At 32.0% G+C, this 20369-nt stretch overlaps 1 protein-coding gene across 1 annotated transcript in view; it reads right to left on the bottom strand.

The window, feature by feature from the left end:
- Positions 1-20369, bottom strand: part of LOC132753279 (multiple PDZ domain protein-like) — a 207260-nt gene that overhangs the window by 74295 nt on the left and 112596 nt on the right. The window contains exons 15-23 of the mRNA XM_060743733.1: positions 19994-20254; positions 17886-18665; positions 16895-16918; positions 12487-12624; positions 10233-10298; positions 5126-5302; positions 4495-4651; positions 2964-3168; positions 220-321 (exon numbers count right to left, since the gene is read on the bottom strand). Coding sequence (XP_060599716.1) covers positions 220-321; positions 2964-3168; positions 4495-4651; positions 5126-5302; positions 10233-10298; positions 12487-12624; positions 16895-16918; positions 17886-18665; positions 19994-20254 — 1910 coding nt within the window. The remainder of the gene's footprint in view (positions 1-219; positions 322-2963; positions 3169-4494; positions 4652-5125; positions 5303-10232; positions 10299-12486; positions 12625-16894; positions 16919-17885; positions 18666-19993; positions 20255-20369) is intronic.

The following is a 20369-nucleotide window of genomic DNA, read 5'->3' as shown; positions in this document are numbered from 1 at the left end:
AACTACATGATTATGAAATTGCACATGATTTGGTAGCACAGATTCATAAACAGGGGGAACACTTTAATTCTACTTTATTATCATGGCATTTCTTTATCCATGTTATAATAACATAATTATGTTAATATATAACTTTTTATGTACAACTTTTCATATATCTATATACAATATCCTCACAATGAAATATTTCCATGACAACACAATAAAACTGTTACTTACTTTGGTGAAGGCATCATGGTTGGAGTTGAAGGACTCTCCACTGGTCTATTGGCCACGGCCTCTTTATGTGCAGCACCATCAGCAGCAGTTACATAGCTTATACTAAAATTGTAACAAAATGTGTCATGTAGGTTACTGTTGGTAAATTTGTAACATAAATATGTCATGTAGGTTACTGTTGGTAAAATTGTAACATGAATATGTCATGTAGGTTACTGTTGGTAAATTTGTAACATAAATATGTCATGTAGGTTACTGTTGGTAAATTTGTAACATAAATAAGTCATGTAGGTTACTGTTGGTAACATTGTAACATAACTGTGCCATGTAGTGTTGGTAAAATTGTAACATAAATGTATCATGTCGGTTTATTCTTGCTAAAATTGTAACATAAATGTGTTGTGTAGATTACTGTTGCTAAAATTATAACATAAAATGTGTCAAGTAGGTTACTGTTGGTAAAACTGTAACATAAATGTGTTGTGTAAATTACTGTTAGTAAAATTGTAACATAAATGTGTCGTGTAGTTTACTGTTGGTAAAATTGTAACATAAATGTGTCCCGTAGGAAACTGTTGGTAAAAATGTAACATAAATGTGTTGTGTAGGTTACGTTTGGTAAAACTGTGACATAAATGTGTTGTGTAGATTACTGTTGGTATAATTGTAACATAAATGTGTTGTGTAGGTTACTGTTGGTAAATTTGTAACATAAATATGTCATGTAGGTTACTGTTGGTCAAATTGTAACATAAAATGTGTTAAGTAGGTCACTGTTGGTAAAATTGACAATGAATGTGTTGTGTAAATTACTGTTTGTGAAATTGTAACATAAATGTGTAATGTAGTTTACTGTTGGTAAAATTGTAACATAAATGTGTCCTGTAGGTAACTGTTGGTAAAATTGTAACATAAATGTGTCATGTAGGTTACTGTTGGTAAAATTGTAACATAAAATGTGTTAAGTAGGTCACTGTTGGTAAAATTGAAACATGAATGTGTTGTGTAAATTACTGTTTGTGAAATTGTAACATAAATGTGTCATGTAGGTTACTCTTGGTAAAATTGTAACATATATGTTTTATGTCTGTTACTGTTTGTAAAATTGTAACATAAATTTGTCGTGTAAATTACTGTTTGTGAAACATCATGTAGGTAACTCTTGGTAAAATTGTAACGCATATGTTTTATGTCATTTACTGTTGGTAAAATTGTAACAAAGAAGATTGCATTTGAGAAAAATGCTATGCCACCGCATTAATCCTTGTACCTTTAGACAATAAGATTTTTTGATTTTTTTACTATATGTTTATATTGAAAATCAATGACCCCCGGGGCAAAGGCAATTTTGACCCCATTGTTATAATTTAAACAATCTTGCTAGAAGTTCATTTCATAATGTTTCATGCAAAATATCTAACCTCTAGCATTTGTCAATTACTAGAAGAAATTTTTTTAAAGTTTTTACTACAAGTCATGTTTAAGTTTTTTTTCCTATATACATATAAGGAAAACCAATGACCCCGGGGCGGGGCCGATTCTGATCCAGGGCTATAATTTGAATAATCTTGGTAGAGGTCTACCAGACAATGCCTTATGCAAAATATCTAAGCTCTAGGCCTTTTGGGTCTTTACAAGAAGGTATTTTAAGTTTTTACTATATGTACATATAGTGAAAATCAATGACCCCCGGGGCGGGGCCGATTTTGACCCCAGGGCTATAATTTGAACAATCATGGTAATGGTCTACCAGACAATGCCTTATGCAAAATATCTAAGCCCTAGGCCTTTTGGGTCTTTACAAGAAGGTATTTTAAGGTTTTGCTATATGTACATATAGTGAAAATCAATGACCCCCGGGGCGGGGCCGATTTTGACCCCAGGGCTATAATTTGAACAATCTTGGTAGAGGTCTACAAGACAATGCCTTATGCAAAATATCTAAGCTCTAGGCCTTTTGGTTCTTTACAAGAAGATTTCTTAAATTTATCTTATAATTCCTTTTGGTTGCCATGGCAACCAGATTTCTGCATGGAATGAAATTCTTTCAACAACTTTTGAAGCCTTTCACCCAAGGATCAATCCTGCCAAGTTTGGTTGAAATTGGACTAGTGGTTTTTCACAAGAAGATTTTTTAAGTTCACTATATAATCTATATAACACACACACACACACACACACACGCACACACAAACAAACACACACACAGGTGAATCGCTATATGCCACCGCATCGCAGATGCTGCGGTGGCATAAAAATATGTTGTGTAGGTTACTGTTGGTAAAGTTGTAACATATATGTGTCATGTAAATTACTGTTGGTGAAATTGTAACATAAATGTGTCATGTAGGTTACTCTTGGTAAAATTGTTATGTATATGTTTTATGTCAGTTACTGTTGGCAAAATTGTAACATAAATGTGTTGTGTAGGTTTATTCTTGCTAAAATTGTAACATAAATGTGTTGTGTAGGTAACTGTTGGTAAATTGTAAAATAAAATGTGTTGTGTAGGTTACTGTTGGTAAAATTGTAACATAAATATGTTGTGTAAGTTACTGTTGGTAAAATTGTAACATAAATATGAAAAGTATGTTACTGCTACTTACATTGAAACATTTAAGTTGTTTCAAGTATGTAACCATTGCTAAAAACATTTCAGCTATGGAAGTAATGATATATTTTAAGTTGCAGCTTTGTTTTTTAAAAAGTTTAAGTTATTTCAATAAAAGATGTTAAAATGTCACCTAATATCAGCACTTCCCATCAATGAGGCTCTTCTCAGTATGACTCTGGCCTGGGTGTTCGTGATACGCCTCATACTTTCGTTGTTGATTGACATGATATAATCACCAACTTGAATCCGTCCGTCTTTAAAGATAGCACCGGTTTTTGTAAGAGATTTAACAACACAACCATTGACACCCTTGTCTGTTGCCTCAACTGTCATACCTGAATACAACATACATTTACATCAGATAAGATTTTTTACTTATTCTGGGAATGTAATTGCCTTAAAAGATTTGATAAAACAAACATCGATTTACAAAAAATTAAAAGGCAAAACACTGCGTCCGGATCAAACTGAAAAACTAAAACTTACAATAGAGAGAAATAGAATCCCTAAAGAAATTCCAAAACAGCAAAATTGTAAATGTTGCAGGCTTGGTTTAATTGAGCCTGTTCATGGACAGTACTGGAAAGTGCAAGCTACTGTCCACAACACTTTAAACTAATAAGCCCTGAGAATAAATTCACTGGACAAGTCGCTGGCACAACTTGAGAATAAATAACAATAAGTAACATTTTTATTTTAATCTTAATTAACAAACCAATCTTTATTCAATAAGATTCCACTTAAATTCCCTATATATGACATAAATATCACCATCTACATGTACATTCAAGCACCTGTGTAATAAGGCTATTGAATACTGTGCAGGGAGAGGACTTGGTAAATTATATTTTTGGAAAATAGAGGAACATTATGGTGATAGGCTTTACCTTGGCAGGTCTTTTTAAAAAAAATAATATACCTTTGAAAAAGTTTCCACATTTTCTCTCATTAAGAGATATGAAATCTTTTTTTCTGAAAGTTGCTTTTCATTATCTAGGGAGGGAATGATGGAATATTGGTGGTTAATAACATATTTAATTAATATTTCAGCTAAAATGACATATGTGTAAGGAAAGAAATACTCTTACATAGTAATATGTAGCTATGGCTGTGGGGACATGAAAATTATATGCAGATTTCAGGTAGAATTTATTCAGGAAATTGCATTGGGTTGTATAACAATTTGTCAAATACAATTTACTTACTGTATCCTAAAGATGCTAAAGACACACATATAAACATTTGCAAATATATAATGAAAACAATTAATTTCTGTTGAAAAATCATTAATTTACATTTCATATTGACTCAAGTTTTGTGCAATTTTAATACAGCGTTATTAAAGATATCGCATGTAGTTCAAGGTCAAATATTTCTCCTATTTTAAAGCAAGGGTACTGAGAATGACCGATGGCCGAACAGAGCCAGATATCAGATCAATCATTAATTTTCTAATTTGTCAGTAAGCACAACAATTCCTTTCATGTTTGCCTTTCCAATAACAAAAAAAAACCTTTCAAATACCTTACAAATCAATATTGATTTATGAGGTATTTGAAAGTTTGTTTTACACAGAACTCAATACTACCAGCATTCTGTGATAACTTATTAATGCACTATTTTATGTTCATTATCAACATAGAATATACACAAAAATTTACCAAGATTATTTTGAGATCTTTTGAGAGTAATTCTTTTCTCAAGTGAAGGTGGGAATGCATCGGGGCCGGAGAATGAGCGCATCAGACTGGGTGAAGTTATAGGAGAGATGCCAGGTGAAGCTGTCCTTGGTGTTGATGATGATGAGGCAGATACAGTCTAATCAGAAAATAAAACAAGTCATATATTAAATCTTAATGTGTTTAAATGGTGAAATACACTTGCACTGATTTAAATTCTGACTTACTTTAAATTTAAAGTTGAGGCATTGCTGAGTGGTTAACACATCTGACAAGTAATCTTAAGATCTCTTCCTGCTTGGGTTTCAACCCTGTCAGTGGTAAGCCATTTTTTCATTAAGCAAGAAAATTTACACTCATTGCTTAGTACAAGTTGGTTCTAGGATAAGAGAGTGTATCAATAGGCCTATAGCATCCTACATAATCAAACTTATGTATAAACTAAATAAATTTTGCTATCAAAATTGTATAAGGCAGCCAACAGTATAGAATCAGGTCTGATGTCTTGTATATCAAACCTTTATAGGTTGACAAATGAAACTTTTGTTTTCTTTTCTAGCACAAGATTGGAAAATGCAAATGACAAAAATAATAAAGTTAGATGTAAACATACCTTAAGGTCACTTGTGTTGAACTGGTCAGATGAAAATGAGCTGTCCATTGGGTCGTTTCTGTGGTCACTGGTATTTAATTGGTCAGTGGTATTGGAATGGTCACTAAAAGGTATGTTCTCTACGCTAGTATTGGTGGTAACTTTAATAATGTCCGAATGTCCTGGAGAAGTCTGTGACTATAAAAAATATACATCATACAAATTAATACAAAGAATCAAATATTTAGTGCAGATTCTAATCATAAAATTAAGGAAAGAAAAGAAAGAAAAGTTTGTTTGAGGGTCATTTTGAGACAAAGCAGGTTATTACGGTTATTTAAAAAGATTATAAGAAATAGAGAAAGGGTGTAAGAAGCTTGTTTCTAAAATAAATGCGAGCAAATAAGACATAAAGGTGATATTGTATACCTCCATGGTGTACGATAACAAAAACATTATTACTTATTATTATTTATATATATAAAGTGTAAGCATACTGACAGACATAAATTAAAGCAATTAGAATTGTATGTTTTATTCTTACCAATTTTACAATATACTTTTTGTACTCGTACATTCATGAACAAAATGAAATGGTTTTTTTTTTTTAAAAAACTTGCATAAGAAAAGTTTACAAGAAAAGCATTGGATTTTTATAAAAAGGATTTAGTGCAGGAATTTCCAGTATCTATTAATAAAAGATATTAAAAAAACAAGATAAAATTCTGTTTTCCTTTTTCTATTTACATGAAAATAATTTGTAAATATTAACAACTATCTAGCAGTGGATATTGCACGGTCAGTAATGGAAGGTAACTTAATAGAATATATACAGAAAACACTTGGTTACATATTTATGGGATTGTCCCTGATTGTCATGTTAAACTGTACAGTGGCTAGAGTAATCATGTAACACAGACATGTATCTCAAATATAACAAATACTTAACTTACCACGCCATTAACTAATTGTATAATATTGTTTCCAATTTCATGTCAGAACAAAAATATTTCAGCTAACCCTTCTCCAACTAGCTTACAGTACATTCAACATATTTATAGAAAACCTAGAAAATTTTAGTCTCATAACAAAATAATCTATTTCAATAAGCAATTTAAAATCTAACATCAATTTCCCCCTCTATCTCTTTTATTGTTATAACTAAATCTAAAGCATGTAAAGGCAGCCTCCTAACTAAATTAAAGTAACACTTTTATAAGGTTTTAACAACTTATAAACTGTAACAAATCATACAATATCTCCTTAATCTACCTTGAATAGTAACAAATGGTCATCTTGTTTATAAGGTAGTCAGGATTTAGCTGCATGTCCAAGCCTAAACAATGACAGCACTAAGACCTTTTTATTCTACTCAACACCAGTGCTATGACATTTTTACCATGTACAATGCCAGCACTATGACCTTTTAATTCTATACAATACCAGCAATTTGACCTTTTAATTCTATACAATGCCAGCAATTTGACCTTTTAATTCTATACAATGCCAGCAATTTGACCTTTTAATTCTATACAATACCAGCAATTTGACCTTTTAATTCTATACAATGCCAGCAATTTGACCTTTTAATTCTATACAATACCAGCAATTTGACCTTTTAATTCTATACAATACCAGCAATTTGACCTTTTAATTCTATACAATGCCAGCAATTTGACCTTTTAATTCTATACAATACCAGCAATTTGACCTTTTAATTCTATACAATACCAGCAATTTGACCTTTTAATTCTATACAATGCCAGCACCATGACCTTTTTATTCTATACAATACCAGCACTTTGACCTTTTAATTCTATACAATACCAGCAATTTGACCTTTTAATTCTATACAATACCAGCAATTTGACCTTTTAATTCTATACAATACCAGCAATTTGACCTTTTAATTCTATACAATACCAGCACTTTGACCTTTTAATTCTATACAATACCAGCACTTTGACCTTTTAATTCTATACAATACCAGCAATTTAACCTTTTAATTCTATACAATACCAGCATTTTGACCTTTTAATTCTATACAATACCAGCAATTTGACCTTTTAATTCTATTCAATGCCAGCACCATGACCTTTTTATTCTATACAATACCAGCAATTTGACCTTTTAATTCTATTCAATGCCAGCACCATGACCTTTTTTATTCTATACAATACCAGCACTTTGACCTTTTAATTCTATACAATACCAGCAATTTGACCTTTTAATTCTATTCAATGCCAGCACCATGACCTTTTTTTCTATACAATACCAGCAATTTGACCTTTTAATTCTATACAATACCAGCAATTTGACCTTTTAATTCTATTCAATGCCAGCAATTTGACCTTTTTATTCTATACAATACCAGCAATTTGACCTTTTAATTCTATACAATACCAGCACTTTGACCTTTTAATTCTATTCAATGCCAGCAATTTGACCTTTTTATTCTATTCAATGCCAGCACCATGACCTTTTTATTCTATACAATACCAGCACTTTGACCTTTTAATTCTATACAATACCAGCAATTTGACCTTTTAATTCTATACAATACCAGCAATTTGACCTTTTAATTCTATACAATACCAGCACTTTGACCTTTTAATTCTATACAATACCAGCAATTTGACCTTTTAATTCTATACAATACCAGCAATTTGACCTTTTAATTCTATACAATACCAGCACTTTGACCTTTTAATTCTATACAATACCAGCACTTTGACCTTTTAATTCTATACAATGCCAGCAATTTGACCTTTTAAATTCTATACAATACCAGCAATTTGACCTTTTAATTCTATTCAATGCCAGCAATTTGACCTTTTTATTCTATTCAATGCCAGCAATTTGGACCTTTTAATACTGACAGACAATTCTAAAATTAAAGCAATTTAGAATTCTATACAATACCAGTATTTTTTTTTTAATTTTAATTTTACAATATACTTTTGTACTCGTATATGAACAAAAATACCAAGCAGTTTACAAAAAAAGCATTGACCTTTTATAAATAAGGATTTAGTGCAGACCCTTTATCTATTAATAAAAGATATTAAAAAAACAAGATAAAATTCTGTTTTCCTTTTTATTTACATGAAAATAATTTGTAATATTAATTTTACTATCTAGCAGTACGGTCAGTAATGGAAGGTAACTTAATACAATATATACAGGAAAAAACCACTTGGTTAATATTTATACAATACATTGTCCCTGTTGTCATGTTTAACTGAATGGCTAGATATCAATGTAACACAGCAAGTATTCAAACTTTTATATCAATACTTAACCACACCCATTAACTTATTGTATAATATTGTTCCATTTCATGTCAGAACAATATCAGCTTACCCTTCTCCAATCTAGTACATACATTCAGACAAATTATAGAAAACCTAAAATTTATCTCATACAAAATAATCTATTTCAATCAAGCATTTAAATCTACATCAATTTCCCCCTCTATCGCTTTTATTCTATACTAAATCTAGCAATGTTAAGAGCCTCCTAACTAATAATTTAATAAGTTATAACAATTATAACTGTTAAAATCATACAATATCTCACTTATACCTTGTAATAAATGTCACTTGTTATAAGGTAGTCAGGATTTAGCTGCATGTCCAAGCCTAAACAATGCCAGCACCATGACCTTTTTATTCTACTCAACACCAGTGCTATGACATTTTTACTGAGAACAATGCCAGTAATATGACCTTTAAATTCTATACAATACCAGCAATTTGACCTTTTAATTCTATTCAATGCCAATTTGACCTTTTAATTCTATACAATACCAGCAATTTGACCTTTTTATTCTATTCAATGCCAGTGCTATGACATTTTTACCCTTGTACAGTACTATGACCTATTTATCTTATAATTAACTTTAAGGAATGCAAAATAAGCATGTAAGCTTTTCATTAAATTTAAGCTCAAATAAATAAATAAATTCATAAACTGATTTTCTTTTCTCTAGAATAATATCGGGAAGCTCTTTAATTCATTCAAATATCTGTTTGTTAAACAACCTACATCCTCTTTTTCACAGTCGAATATCTACATTATAAATATGTTAAAATATGTACACATTATTAACAAGATTCTCATATTTTACATAAATAAAAATTATCATAGAAAAGCTATAAAACAGCCAGTTATAAAGCTAAAATAAATCTAGATTTTACGATAAACCCTAAACAAATCTGATATGCTTTATTATAAAAATTCCTCAAACATAGAAAAATTTGAAAATTTGTCATTACTTTAAGATACAATTAAAGAGGAGGTAAACAGTGGAACATATAAAGGATAGACCTTATTATGTGAACTTACCATTTCAATCCATTCTAACAGATCCTAGAAATATCACAGGACTAAAGGCTTACATATACAAGCAAACTTCTCTAATTCAATTTTTCCAGAGAAACTCTATTACATCTTTCTCAAAATAAATTTGTTTTTGGAGGTGTTGCCTTAACGTGCCAGTTCAATACATGTCAGATGAAAAAAAATGAACATTTCTAAATTATAGTAAGCCAGTTACTGACTTTTTCAGAGGAAATTTTCCTCCTTTGGGAATACGGAACAATCAAATTTGTTGCAATACTGAAATTTTAAACTTAAAGTTAAAACCAACTTTGTTTGAATTGCATAATAACAAAGTCTAAATTCCAGAGAAAAGGTTTTCTGCAGTAATTGTGTTAAATCAACATTGTGTGCATTTATAAGCAATAAAATTCCTCAGTTGGTCTACACACTTCAATACAACAAAGCTGTTTATAAACAAAGATATGAAACAAGCAGACAAAGATTGTAGAAAGAGGCAAATGATCTGAAGTGTTGACAGAGTTTCTGTTTATAAACATGTAAGCAAAGGGTCTAACAATGATTATACTGACAGCAGAATACTGTGAATCTATCACCACCCTTTACTGGCATTTTATTTACAGAAAAACAAAATAGCAAATTGTTTCATTTAAGTAAACTGTCTTATTTCTTTTAACTGATAATTTTCTTATACTGCAAGAAAAAGTAAAATTTACAACTGGAAAATTAATATAAAATTATAATTTAACTAAATACAAGTAAAACTATTTTCATGTCATCAGTTTACCTTCGTTTCTTCATCTTTATTCAGCAATGGAGGTGGGGACGAAACTGGCAATGGGGGAGGCTCCTCCTGCAATACAACCAATCAGAGTGAATGTTACAATTACATCAACCAATCAGATGTGCTGTTTCATATTAAAATTACATTTAGTTTCATGCAGACAATGCCATGCCAATTTATGACAATAATCAATCCAGTTATTACAACACGATTACAGAAATAAACTAAAAACAATTATCATAAAATTATATTAAATCACATCATGTTATCATTAAAAACAAACTAGAAATGAAATTTATATATCAAATCCTGTTAAGAATTATATTGAATGTACAATAGAAGATTTTAGTACATTAAAGCTTTATTAGAGAATACAATAATAATGTAGTAAGTAAAAGGTGCATTTCTAGGATATACTATATCCCTATATAAACTTGTTCTTTAGATTCATCAAGTAACAACAGTGCTAAGCAAAAACATCTGTTCTGCTGCACTATAAAATGATGTTTGTCCAAATAAAAAAAAAAAATGAAATCAGTTAAATTTGACAACAATGCTTTGACTATTATTGTCAATCCTACAATGTGATAATCTATATATTGTGATTTGTTAAAGTGCTTTTTCTGTACTAAAAGTTGAGAACATCTGTGAACATTGTGGTGCAGCTGTTTTCCAGAAACAGAAAGCATTTGCTGGTGTACAACAATTTTCTTTATCTGGTGAACACAAAAGAACAAGGACTTTTATTTAACTTGTTAGAGGACAGTTTCCTTATAAAAAGATTATTAATAAAATTAATAATATCACATGCTCATATAAGTATGAGTTAGTTATATTATTTACAGTTATGTTAACAGAGTGAAATAACAAAATTTAAATTATTATTACTTGCATAGAAAGAACGTCTGATAAATAAAATGTAGTAATCTATATTAGTGAAATAGTACACAAATTAATAGTAATATGTTAGTAAAGAATAACGAGAAATTATATAGATTCTGTGATGTGAAGAAATTATTTAATAAGTTAATGATAAGGGAGTGTAACGGAACAGATCATTTAACCCATTACCCCATGAGCATTTTGTGAAAAATGGCTGTTTTCATTGAAAAGTCTCCCGTTACAAGTTCAAGTTGCTATAAAAACTATAAAAACCGCTTCAATACTAATCAAACTTGGCACAAATGTTGACTGGACCATTGCCTTTGTAACAACATGCTCAGTTTGAAATTTCCTGTTACCATGGCAACTAGGGGCCATCTCAAAATTGCCAAAAATCACTATTTTGCGTTGATTTTTTCCATCAAAATTGATTTCAAAGTGCTGCCACTTCTCAATGGATTGAGATAGAGTCAAAGGCTTTTCAGCATTGGTTACACGTTACCTTATGATCGACCTGGGCCCATTTTTAGCCTCCCACAAGTCCAAAATTTTCGTTGGCGATGAGGGGACTCCGCCCCCCTTTCAAACCCCCAAAGTTAGAAGGGGGCACATCCCCTTCTGGCAACCCCCTGATGTAATCTTTTGGATGGGGGGGCGCGCCGAAAAGTGGTCAATTTTTTCAAACAACATTTCTCAAACAAAAACAGTGTTTGGGGGCCTAAATAAGGGCATTTTGTCACCATTTGAGGAAGCAAAAAGGGGGGGGGGGTGAAAAAGGCGTAGAAAGGCGTATATATCTGGTAATGGGTTAACATGTACAATGACAAGCGGTCGTTTCCAGAAACTTCTGTCCCCTATAACTGCACGCATTACAGGTCAAAACACAACTTAATTTTGAGATTACATGCATTTTTCAATTCAATCCCACAGAATTTCCAGTCTTCATGGTTCTTCAGGGACAGCCAAAAAATCAGTACTTCTGAGCTTTCATGTATAAAAAAAAATTCATAGCCAAATTTGATAAAGATAATTGGCAGTTAGAATACCTAAATGAAGTGATTTTTGTAACTCTCAAAAAACATATGAAATATGTTCCAAACTTTTTGAAATGTATTTTGAATGTATAATTTTAGTCAATAGCATAACTTATTATTCATTCAGTTACTAAGGAACCTCTTAACTTACAAGAAGAACAAAACAAATGAAAGCCAGAGCTGACTAGTTACTAAAAATAAAATACTACATGCATTTTATTTACACAATATGTGTTAACACAAGAAAAAAAGGTGGAATACATAACACATCTAACATAACAAAAATATGCGACTATTAATTTAATACTACATGCAAAATATTGCTTGTCCCCCTTTATTACCTGGACCTTAGTTGCCCCTATCGTATGAGGGGACAGACTGTGTTTTGGTTTTGGGGGTATAGCAGGTTTTGGGCGTGATTTTGATGCTTTTTCACTTTCTGGTGACATCTTTCTAGGTGATGGCAGGGGAGTCTTACGCTAATCAAAAACAGACAATAACACATAATGAAAGCAGACTATAAAACTTACAAACAATTGTATGATGCTAGTTATATAATAACATGTTGGAATAAACATACTTCAGTACCCCTCTAACATGGACCCCTAGAGCCATACAATATCTTCATTATAAGTATTAGTAAATTTTTTTAAACCAAATGTTGTACTTATTGACACAAGACGTACATGAAGTATACCAGCCAGCCATGTTGAATACCTTAATATTTATCTTGATGAGTCCTTTAGTAAATATTTATCTTGATGAGTCCTTTAGTAAATATTTATCTTGATGAGTCCTTTAGTAAATATTTATCTTGATGAGTCCTTTAGTAAATATTTATCTTGATGAGTCCTTTAGTAAATATTTATCTTGATGAGTCCTTTAGTAAATATTTATCTTGATGAGTCCTTTAGTAAATATTTATCTTGATGAGTCCTTTAGTAAATGATGGTTGTGTATGGAATTTGGGCGTTTTTTTATTCACAAGCCTAACAAAAGTGAACTTGTATCAGTTTTCCTGAATTATATTCCAATACTAGCTTGTTGTTGTTTTGTTTTTTAATTTGTTTTCTCTCACAGATAATTGCCTCCTTTGAACAAATTTTTAAAACCAAATGAGATCATAACTATATAAGACATGATTTTTATGCTTTATGACAGTGGATTTTATTTGATAGATTCAAAGTTCACATATATGCAGTTTTGACAAAAGTGGCTATGCCAAAAACATGTAAACAATTAAAGAGCTGGTGTTCATGTGTGTACAGTGGAAAACAATTTAACATGTATATGTAAAACTTACAATTTTTCTTTATATACTTCATACTTTTTTTTAATGTTTAAAATAGATATATTGATTTCTGACACATTCAGAGATGAGTTTTTCTTATGACATCATGAAATCATGACATTACAAATTTTATGTTGAAGATTTGGAATTTTTTGTTATATATGGGTTGGATTTTCACTCAACATAGACGTTGGGTTAACATTTTACAATTTTGGAATCGACTTGTAAATATGCCGGACGATAGGCTTCCAAAAAAAATGTTCTCCTATGACTACAATTGTTTCGGAAAAACATGGTGCTATGATGTAAAGACTATATTGCAACAAATTCAAATGTCACATTACTATGAAAACAAGTTACCTGTAAATCTAAAAGATGTTGAAGATGCATTGTTTGTTAAATATAAAACGGATTGGTGTAATAATGTTAGAAATGTTGCCAAACTTAGAACATATATTGAATTTAAACAACATTATAATACTGAAAAGTATTTGCTTTCGTCATTAACTAAGATTGAACGGTCTCATTTAGCCCAATTCCGATGTGGTATACTTCCATTAAAGATAGAAACGGGAAGATATGTCGGTTTAAATGTAAACGAAAGATTTTGTCATTTTTGTCCAGTTAATGTTGTAGAAGATGAGACTCATTTTCTTTTAAACTGCATTAAATATAATGACTTACGAGAGAACCTTTTATCAAAATGTAAAGATAGAAATCCTGATTTTGAACATATGTCTGAAGTAAATAAGTTAGTATATGCTGTCAATTATCATTATGTGCATGTGGCTAAATTTTTAGTTGAAGCTATGAACAGAAGAAGGATGTCTCTGTACAGAAATTAATTAAACAAGATATGTTTGTAAAACATGTATGCCCCCTATCAGCAGCCAATTAGTCATGTGATAAGGTTATTATGCATGACTTCTGACCCAGTGATCAGACAATTAATAAGGGTTATAAAGTATCTACTGGTCATGACCTTGACCTTTGACCTCTTGACCCAAAACTCAATAGGGGTCATCTGCTGGTCACGACCAATCATCATACAAAGTTTGAAGTTCCTAGGCCTAGGCGTTTTTAGTAAATTGATCAGAAACCGTTTTTACCTACAAGGTCAATGTGACCTTGACCTTTGACCCCTTGACCCCAAAATTCAATAGGGGTCATCTGCTGGTCATGACCAATCACCATGCCTAGGTTGAAGTTCCTAGGCCTAAGGGTTCTCTTATTATTGATCGGAAACCATTTTAACATACAAGGTCAATGTGACCTTGACCTTTGACCCCAAAATCAATAGGGGTCATCTGCTGGTCATGACAAATCACCATGCCAAGTTTGAAGTTCCTAGGCCGAAGCGTTCTTTAGTTATTGATCAGAAACCGTTTTTACTTACAAGGTCATTGTGACCTTGACCTTTGACCCCTTAATCCCTAAATCAATAGGAGTAATCTGCTGGTCATGACAAATCACCATACCAAGTTTGAAGTTCCTAGGCCTAAGTGTTCTTGAGTTATTGATCAGAAACCGTTTTTACTTTAAAGGTCAATGTGACCTTGACCTTTGACCCCTTCACCTAAAACTCAATAGGGGTCATCTGCTGGTCATGACCAATCATCACACAAAGGTTGAAGTTCCTAGGCCTAAGCGTTTTTAGTTAATTGATCGGAAACCGTTTTTACCTACAAGGTCAATGTGACCTTGACCTTTGACCCCTTGACCCCAAAATCAATAGGTCATCTGCTGGTCATGACCAATCACCATACCAAGTTTGAAGTTCCTAGGCATAAGGGTTCTTAGTTATTGATCGGAAAGCATTTTTACCTACAAGGTCAATGTGACCTTGCCTTTAACCCCTTAACCCCAAAATCAATAAGGGTCATCTGCTGGTCATGACCAATCACCATACCAAGTTTGAAGTTCCTAGGCCTAAGGGTTCTTTAGTTATTGATCGGAAACCGTTTTTACCTAAGAGGTCAATGTGACCTTGACCTTTGACCCCTTGACCCCAAAATCAATAGGGGTCATCTACTGATCATGACCAATCACCATCTCAAGTTTGAAGTCCCTAGGCCTAAGGGTTCTTTCATTATTGATCGGAAACCGTTTTTACCTACAAGGTCAATGTGACCTTGACCTTTGACCCCTTAACCCCAAAATCAATAGGGGTCATCTGATTGGTCATAACCAATCACCATACCAAGTTTGAAGTTCCTAGGCCTTAAGGTTCTTTAGTTATTGATTGGAAACCGTTTTTACCTACAACGTCAATGTGACCTTGACCTTTGACCCCTTGACCCCAAAATCAATAGGGGTCATCTACTGATCATGACCAATCACCATACCAAGTTTGAAGTTCCTAGGCCTTAAGGTTCTTTAGTTATTGATCGGAAACCGTTTTTGCTTTCAAGGTCAATGTGACCTTGGCCTTTGACCCCTTGACCCCAAAATCAATAGGGGTCATCTACTGATCATGACCAATCACCATACCAAGTTTGAAGTTCCTAGGCCTTAAGGTTCTTTAGTTATTGATCGGAAACCGTTTTTGCTCACAAGGTCAATGTGACCTTGACCTTTGACCCCTTGACCCCAAAATCAATAGGGGTCATCTACTGATCATGACCAATCACCATACCAAGTTTGAAGTTCCTAGGCCTTAAGGTTCTTTAGTTATTTGATCGGAAACCGTTTTTTGCTTTCAAGGTCAATGTGACCTTGACCTTTGACCCCTTGACCCAAAATCAATAGGTCATCTACTGGTCATGACCAATCACCATACCAAGTTTGAAGTTCCTAGGCCTAAGGGTTCTTTAGTTATCACTCGGAAACCATTTGGTCTACGGACCGACGGACCGACAAGTGCAAAGCAATATACCCCCTTTTCTTCGAAATGGGGGCATAAAAATGTTGTAAATGTATTTGCTCTAATGATATGTACATGAATGACAACTGTATATGTATCATATATGTGATTTGATACCGAAAGTAATTGGAAAAAAGTAAACTTGTATACTTCCTATTTCTCTTATAATGCAGATGTTATTATGTCCAAGAACATTTAAATCACTATTTGTTCATGCATGTATATAATTAGTTAATATCTAAATTATGTTATAAATTGTATATTTTTGAAAATAATAAATAATTAAGTGACTTGTAGGCCCAACGTGGCCGGGTGTTGTAAAAATAAAAATGTATCGTTATTATGTATGTACATAACACAATGTCACTATAATAAAATTTACTTATCTTATCTTATCTTATATTTTCATATTTAGTGTCAGACTATAATATTGACTGTGATATTTAAGTAACCTAGAGTAAAGCATGTAATGACAATATAAACATTTATAACTTTTCATAGCAACAATACATATACATTGCTGTTACAGATGAAAGAATTAAGCTGAACTGCAGGAGAAAGAAAGTGGTATTAGTTAAACAAGTTATTTCTTCACCTTTTTGATCAATTTTAGAGACCCCTGAAAAGCACAATTTTTACATAACATAGAAAATTATATATGCATATACATTTCTCATAACTAGCATAATTCATTTTTAAGTACAAATCATTCTCGTAACAAATTTCATCATGCCAAAATCTATTGATCACTTATTTGTAAAAAGTTTCCATTTATTATTTTCGTATTTATAAGCAAATATCTAAAGCATGTTTAACATTTTATTACAGTTGAAACTAGCATATCTACAACACTCTGCAAATTAATGGCAACTTCCAAACAAGAACCCCTCACAACCATGATGAAAATATCTCTCCTACTTTGTGAATGTTTTCCAGTCATATTAATATTATTACTTTAAATCCCACAGTAATTTTCTTTCTTTAAGAAATGTTTGTATATATACCCCTGATAAACAATTAAAAACAGGCAATTAAGGTTGTTAAATTTAGTCTCACAAGAAGAAATAAATATTCACAACAAAGACACATGCAATCTATAATAAATATTGTGATTCTTAATATAAAATTTGTTTCAAAAATATTTTGTATTTTGATGTAAACTTTTTTATTTATCTGTATCACTGTAATAAGTTAATCACTGGGATACAGCTTGTAAATTTTTTCAATTATAAAACATGTTGCCTTCAACAAGTATAATTATAAAGCTTGGAAACATTGTAGAGTTGAATATTGGTTTAACATGTATCTTCATTCCCCAAACATTTAACACAAAGAAAAAGCTTTATTTTAATGCCGGACATCAAATACAAGGATGAATTAATAAATCTCCAGCAATATTATAATTAGAATGACAATTAAAGCATTATTTTACTTATGATATCGCTTTGAAACTTTACCTTGACCTTGAGCATAGTAACAAACAAAAACTGTATATATAAGCATTTACCTTTTTCAAGACCTCATGGAAACACACATGTACACTGGTTATTATGATATATGATAAAAGATTATATTACAAACATTACCTCTTCAGATGATGAGTCAGAAAATGTATGTTTCTCAGCCATCTGTCTCTTCACAACTAAACTTGATTCATCCCTTGCAGGGACAGGGGGAGCTTCAAGGTCATCCATATTGAAAAACTCTGCATCGTCCTGTACTGCATCTTCATATGAAGGGAGAGGGGCAAGAGAAGAGTTTTCATACTCAAATACCTCTGGTGACCCTTGACGATCACCTGCAAACAAGTCTTCTTGTTTAACATTAGTAATGCTAGCATCGGTGTTTTCAAAATCAAAACTAAGATCTAATTCAGCTTGAGCAGGCAGTTCACTCTGAAGTTCACTTTGTTTTTGTCTGATTAGCTCTTCATGTGCTTTCATTTCTTCTATAGCATCTTCATTTTCATAGCTTGTTGTAGAAACAACAGAATCCTGTTTCCTTGGTAACGGTACAGGCCTACTTTTCACCTCCGGTTTTGGCTTAACAACAGGTTTTTCCTTCAAAGGTGGTTTTTCAGGAGAAGTTTTTGCTTTTACTGGACTAACGTATGACAAATCTTCCTTGTCAGAGTCATAGAAACTGTCCTGACTTCCTCCTCTATCATGTTTTGGTTTCTCCTGAATGTCAAGGTCACTTGTTGTGCTAGCAGACGACACTGATTCTTTTCTCCTGATATCATCTGGAAGACTATTTTCAAGGTTTTCAAGTTCCTCTAAGTTCATGTAATTGTGACTTTGTTTTTGAAGGTCATGCTCATGCAGGGGTGGGGGTGAGAACTGCAGAGGTACTGTGTTAACCGTAATCTGTGTGAAACAAACAGAAAAACAAACACAAAATATCATATAGGAATGAATGACCTCATGCAGGATATATAGCAGTGATTGATTATATGTTAAATATATAAACCAGCAAGTAAAAGCATAAAAATAGCATAAAATGAAACAAAAATCCCAAAACAGAATAAGCAAAACATAAACTTTGCATAACGTCCGGTTGAAAGTTTTTATTCTAATTTTAAATTTTTCTGTCTTACATATCTTTAAATTGTGTTACTTAGAGTTATCAAATATTGTTGTATTTATATAGTAATTCTATAGTGACCTGATATTATAAAAGTTTTCCTATTCAAGATTGATAATTATTAACTTTTAACTTTATTCTTCAATGTAAGAAGTTTTACTTTCAGGACACCTATTATGCTAGTAATATAGATTTTGATCTGTAGTAGAAAAGTAGTTTTTAAATGTAAAAAGCATTTTGCAGTTTTACTATATGGCAAACATAGAGCATAATAAAAAGCCAAGAGAATAACAAAATTGATGCACAAAAACATCACATAAGCAAAAGATTTATGCTAAAGTAAAACCATCACATCCTCAAACAAAAGTAAAACCATCGCATTCATATACAAAGTAATAAAAAATATTTGAAAACACACTCTATGAAACACAGTCATGATCAAAGTCATGTTGACCTTTTTAAAACACATGTACATAATTATATAACTCATAATTTCGTTGTACATCTCAGTGAAGTTATAAGTTTTGGTACTATATAATTATATACAGTCTTTCCTGTCTACAAGAACCGGTCTAAGGAAAACATTCCTATGTAGTTTACTAGTAGCAACACCTTGGTTCTGGAGATGCTTTGAAAAGTTAACCTAATGTACAGACAGTCAGGTAATGTCCTAGTTATTAGTTTAAGTAGGAATATATGCCATTTTTTTCCAAACAAGCCTTAAAAAAAGCATTATCATAATAAAAACATGAACAGAAAGAATATGGTCACAGGTGTAATCCCAAGTATTGGTATACCAAAATTTGATGCCCAGTTTTAAACAAAGAGAGTGATAGGTAATTTTAAAGATATACAAACCTTTAAGAACAGAATATGTATTTTTCTCTTCATTTTTCACTTACCTTCTCTACAACCAATGGTTGTAATTGTTACTGACTGACAATATTATAAATCTTCCATTTATCACCAATGATGCCTACTTTAATTTTACACTAATTATTTAGGAACATAAATATCTGAATTTTCCGACATCTTGGTCAGACCTAAAACTTTAAATCAGGAAATTAGGAATTCGGTGTGGTGAATATAAAATGGGCGTGTATTAACTGACCTCATGCTCCTCCTCCTCTGAAACTGGCTGTTCCTGGAATGGTCCGGCAAGAGGTAAGGGTTTGGCCACACCAATTCTCACCAGCCCTTTCTGAGCCCCTTTCAGTGCTTGTACTGCCTCATCAAGAGTAGCACTTTCTAGATTTACATCATTTACAAAAACCAGTCTATCCCCGGGTACCAGACGTCCATCTGACTGAGCTACACCACCTGGAACCAGGCTTCGTATTACTATCACAGTCTCACTCGGATTCACTGGATCCTGCAATAAAAAAAAACAAGTTCCTGATTTTCTCTTCAAGTAAACATAGCAACTATAATTATGCTTTAGTTTGTATAATAATGAACTGTTTGAGTTAAAATGCATAGTAATATAA

This window comes from Ruditapes philippinarum, unplaced genomic scaffold (assembly GCF_026571515.1).
Source record: "Ruditapes philippinarum isolate M1 unplaced genomic scaffold, ASM2657151v2 ctg641_1_1_1_1, whole genome shotgun sequence".
Classification (NCBI taxonomy): Eukaryota; Metazoa; Mollusca; class Bivalvia; order Venerida; family Veneridae; genus Ruditapes; species Ruditapes philippinarum.
The sequence above is the reverse complement of the archived record's forward strand: the minus strand, read 5'-3'. Positions and strand labels throughout refer to the sequence as shown.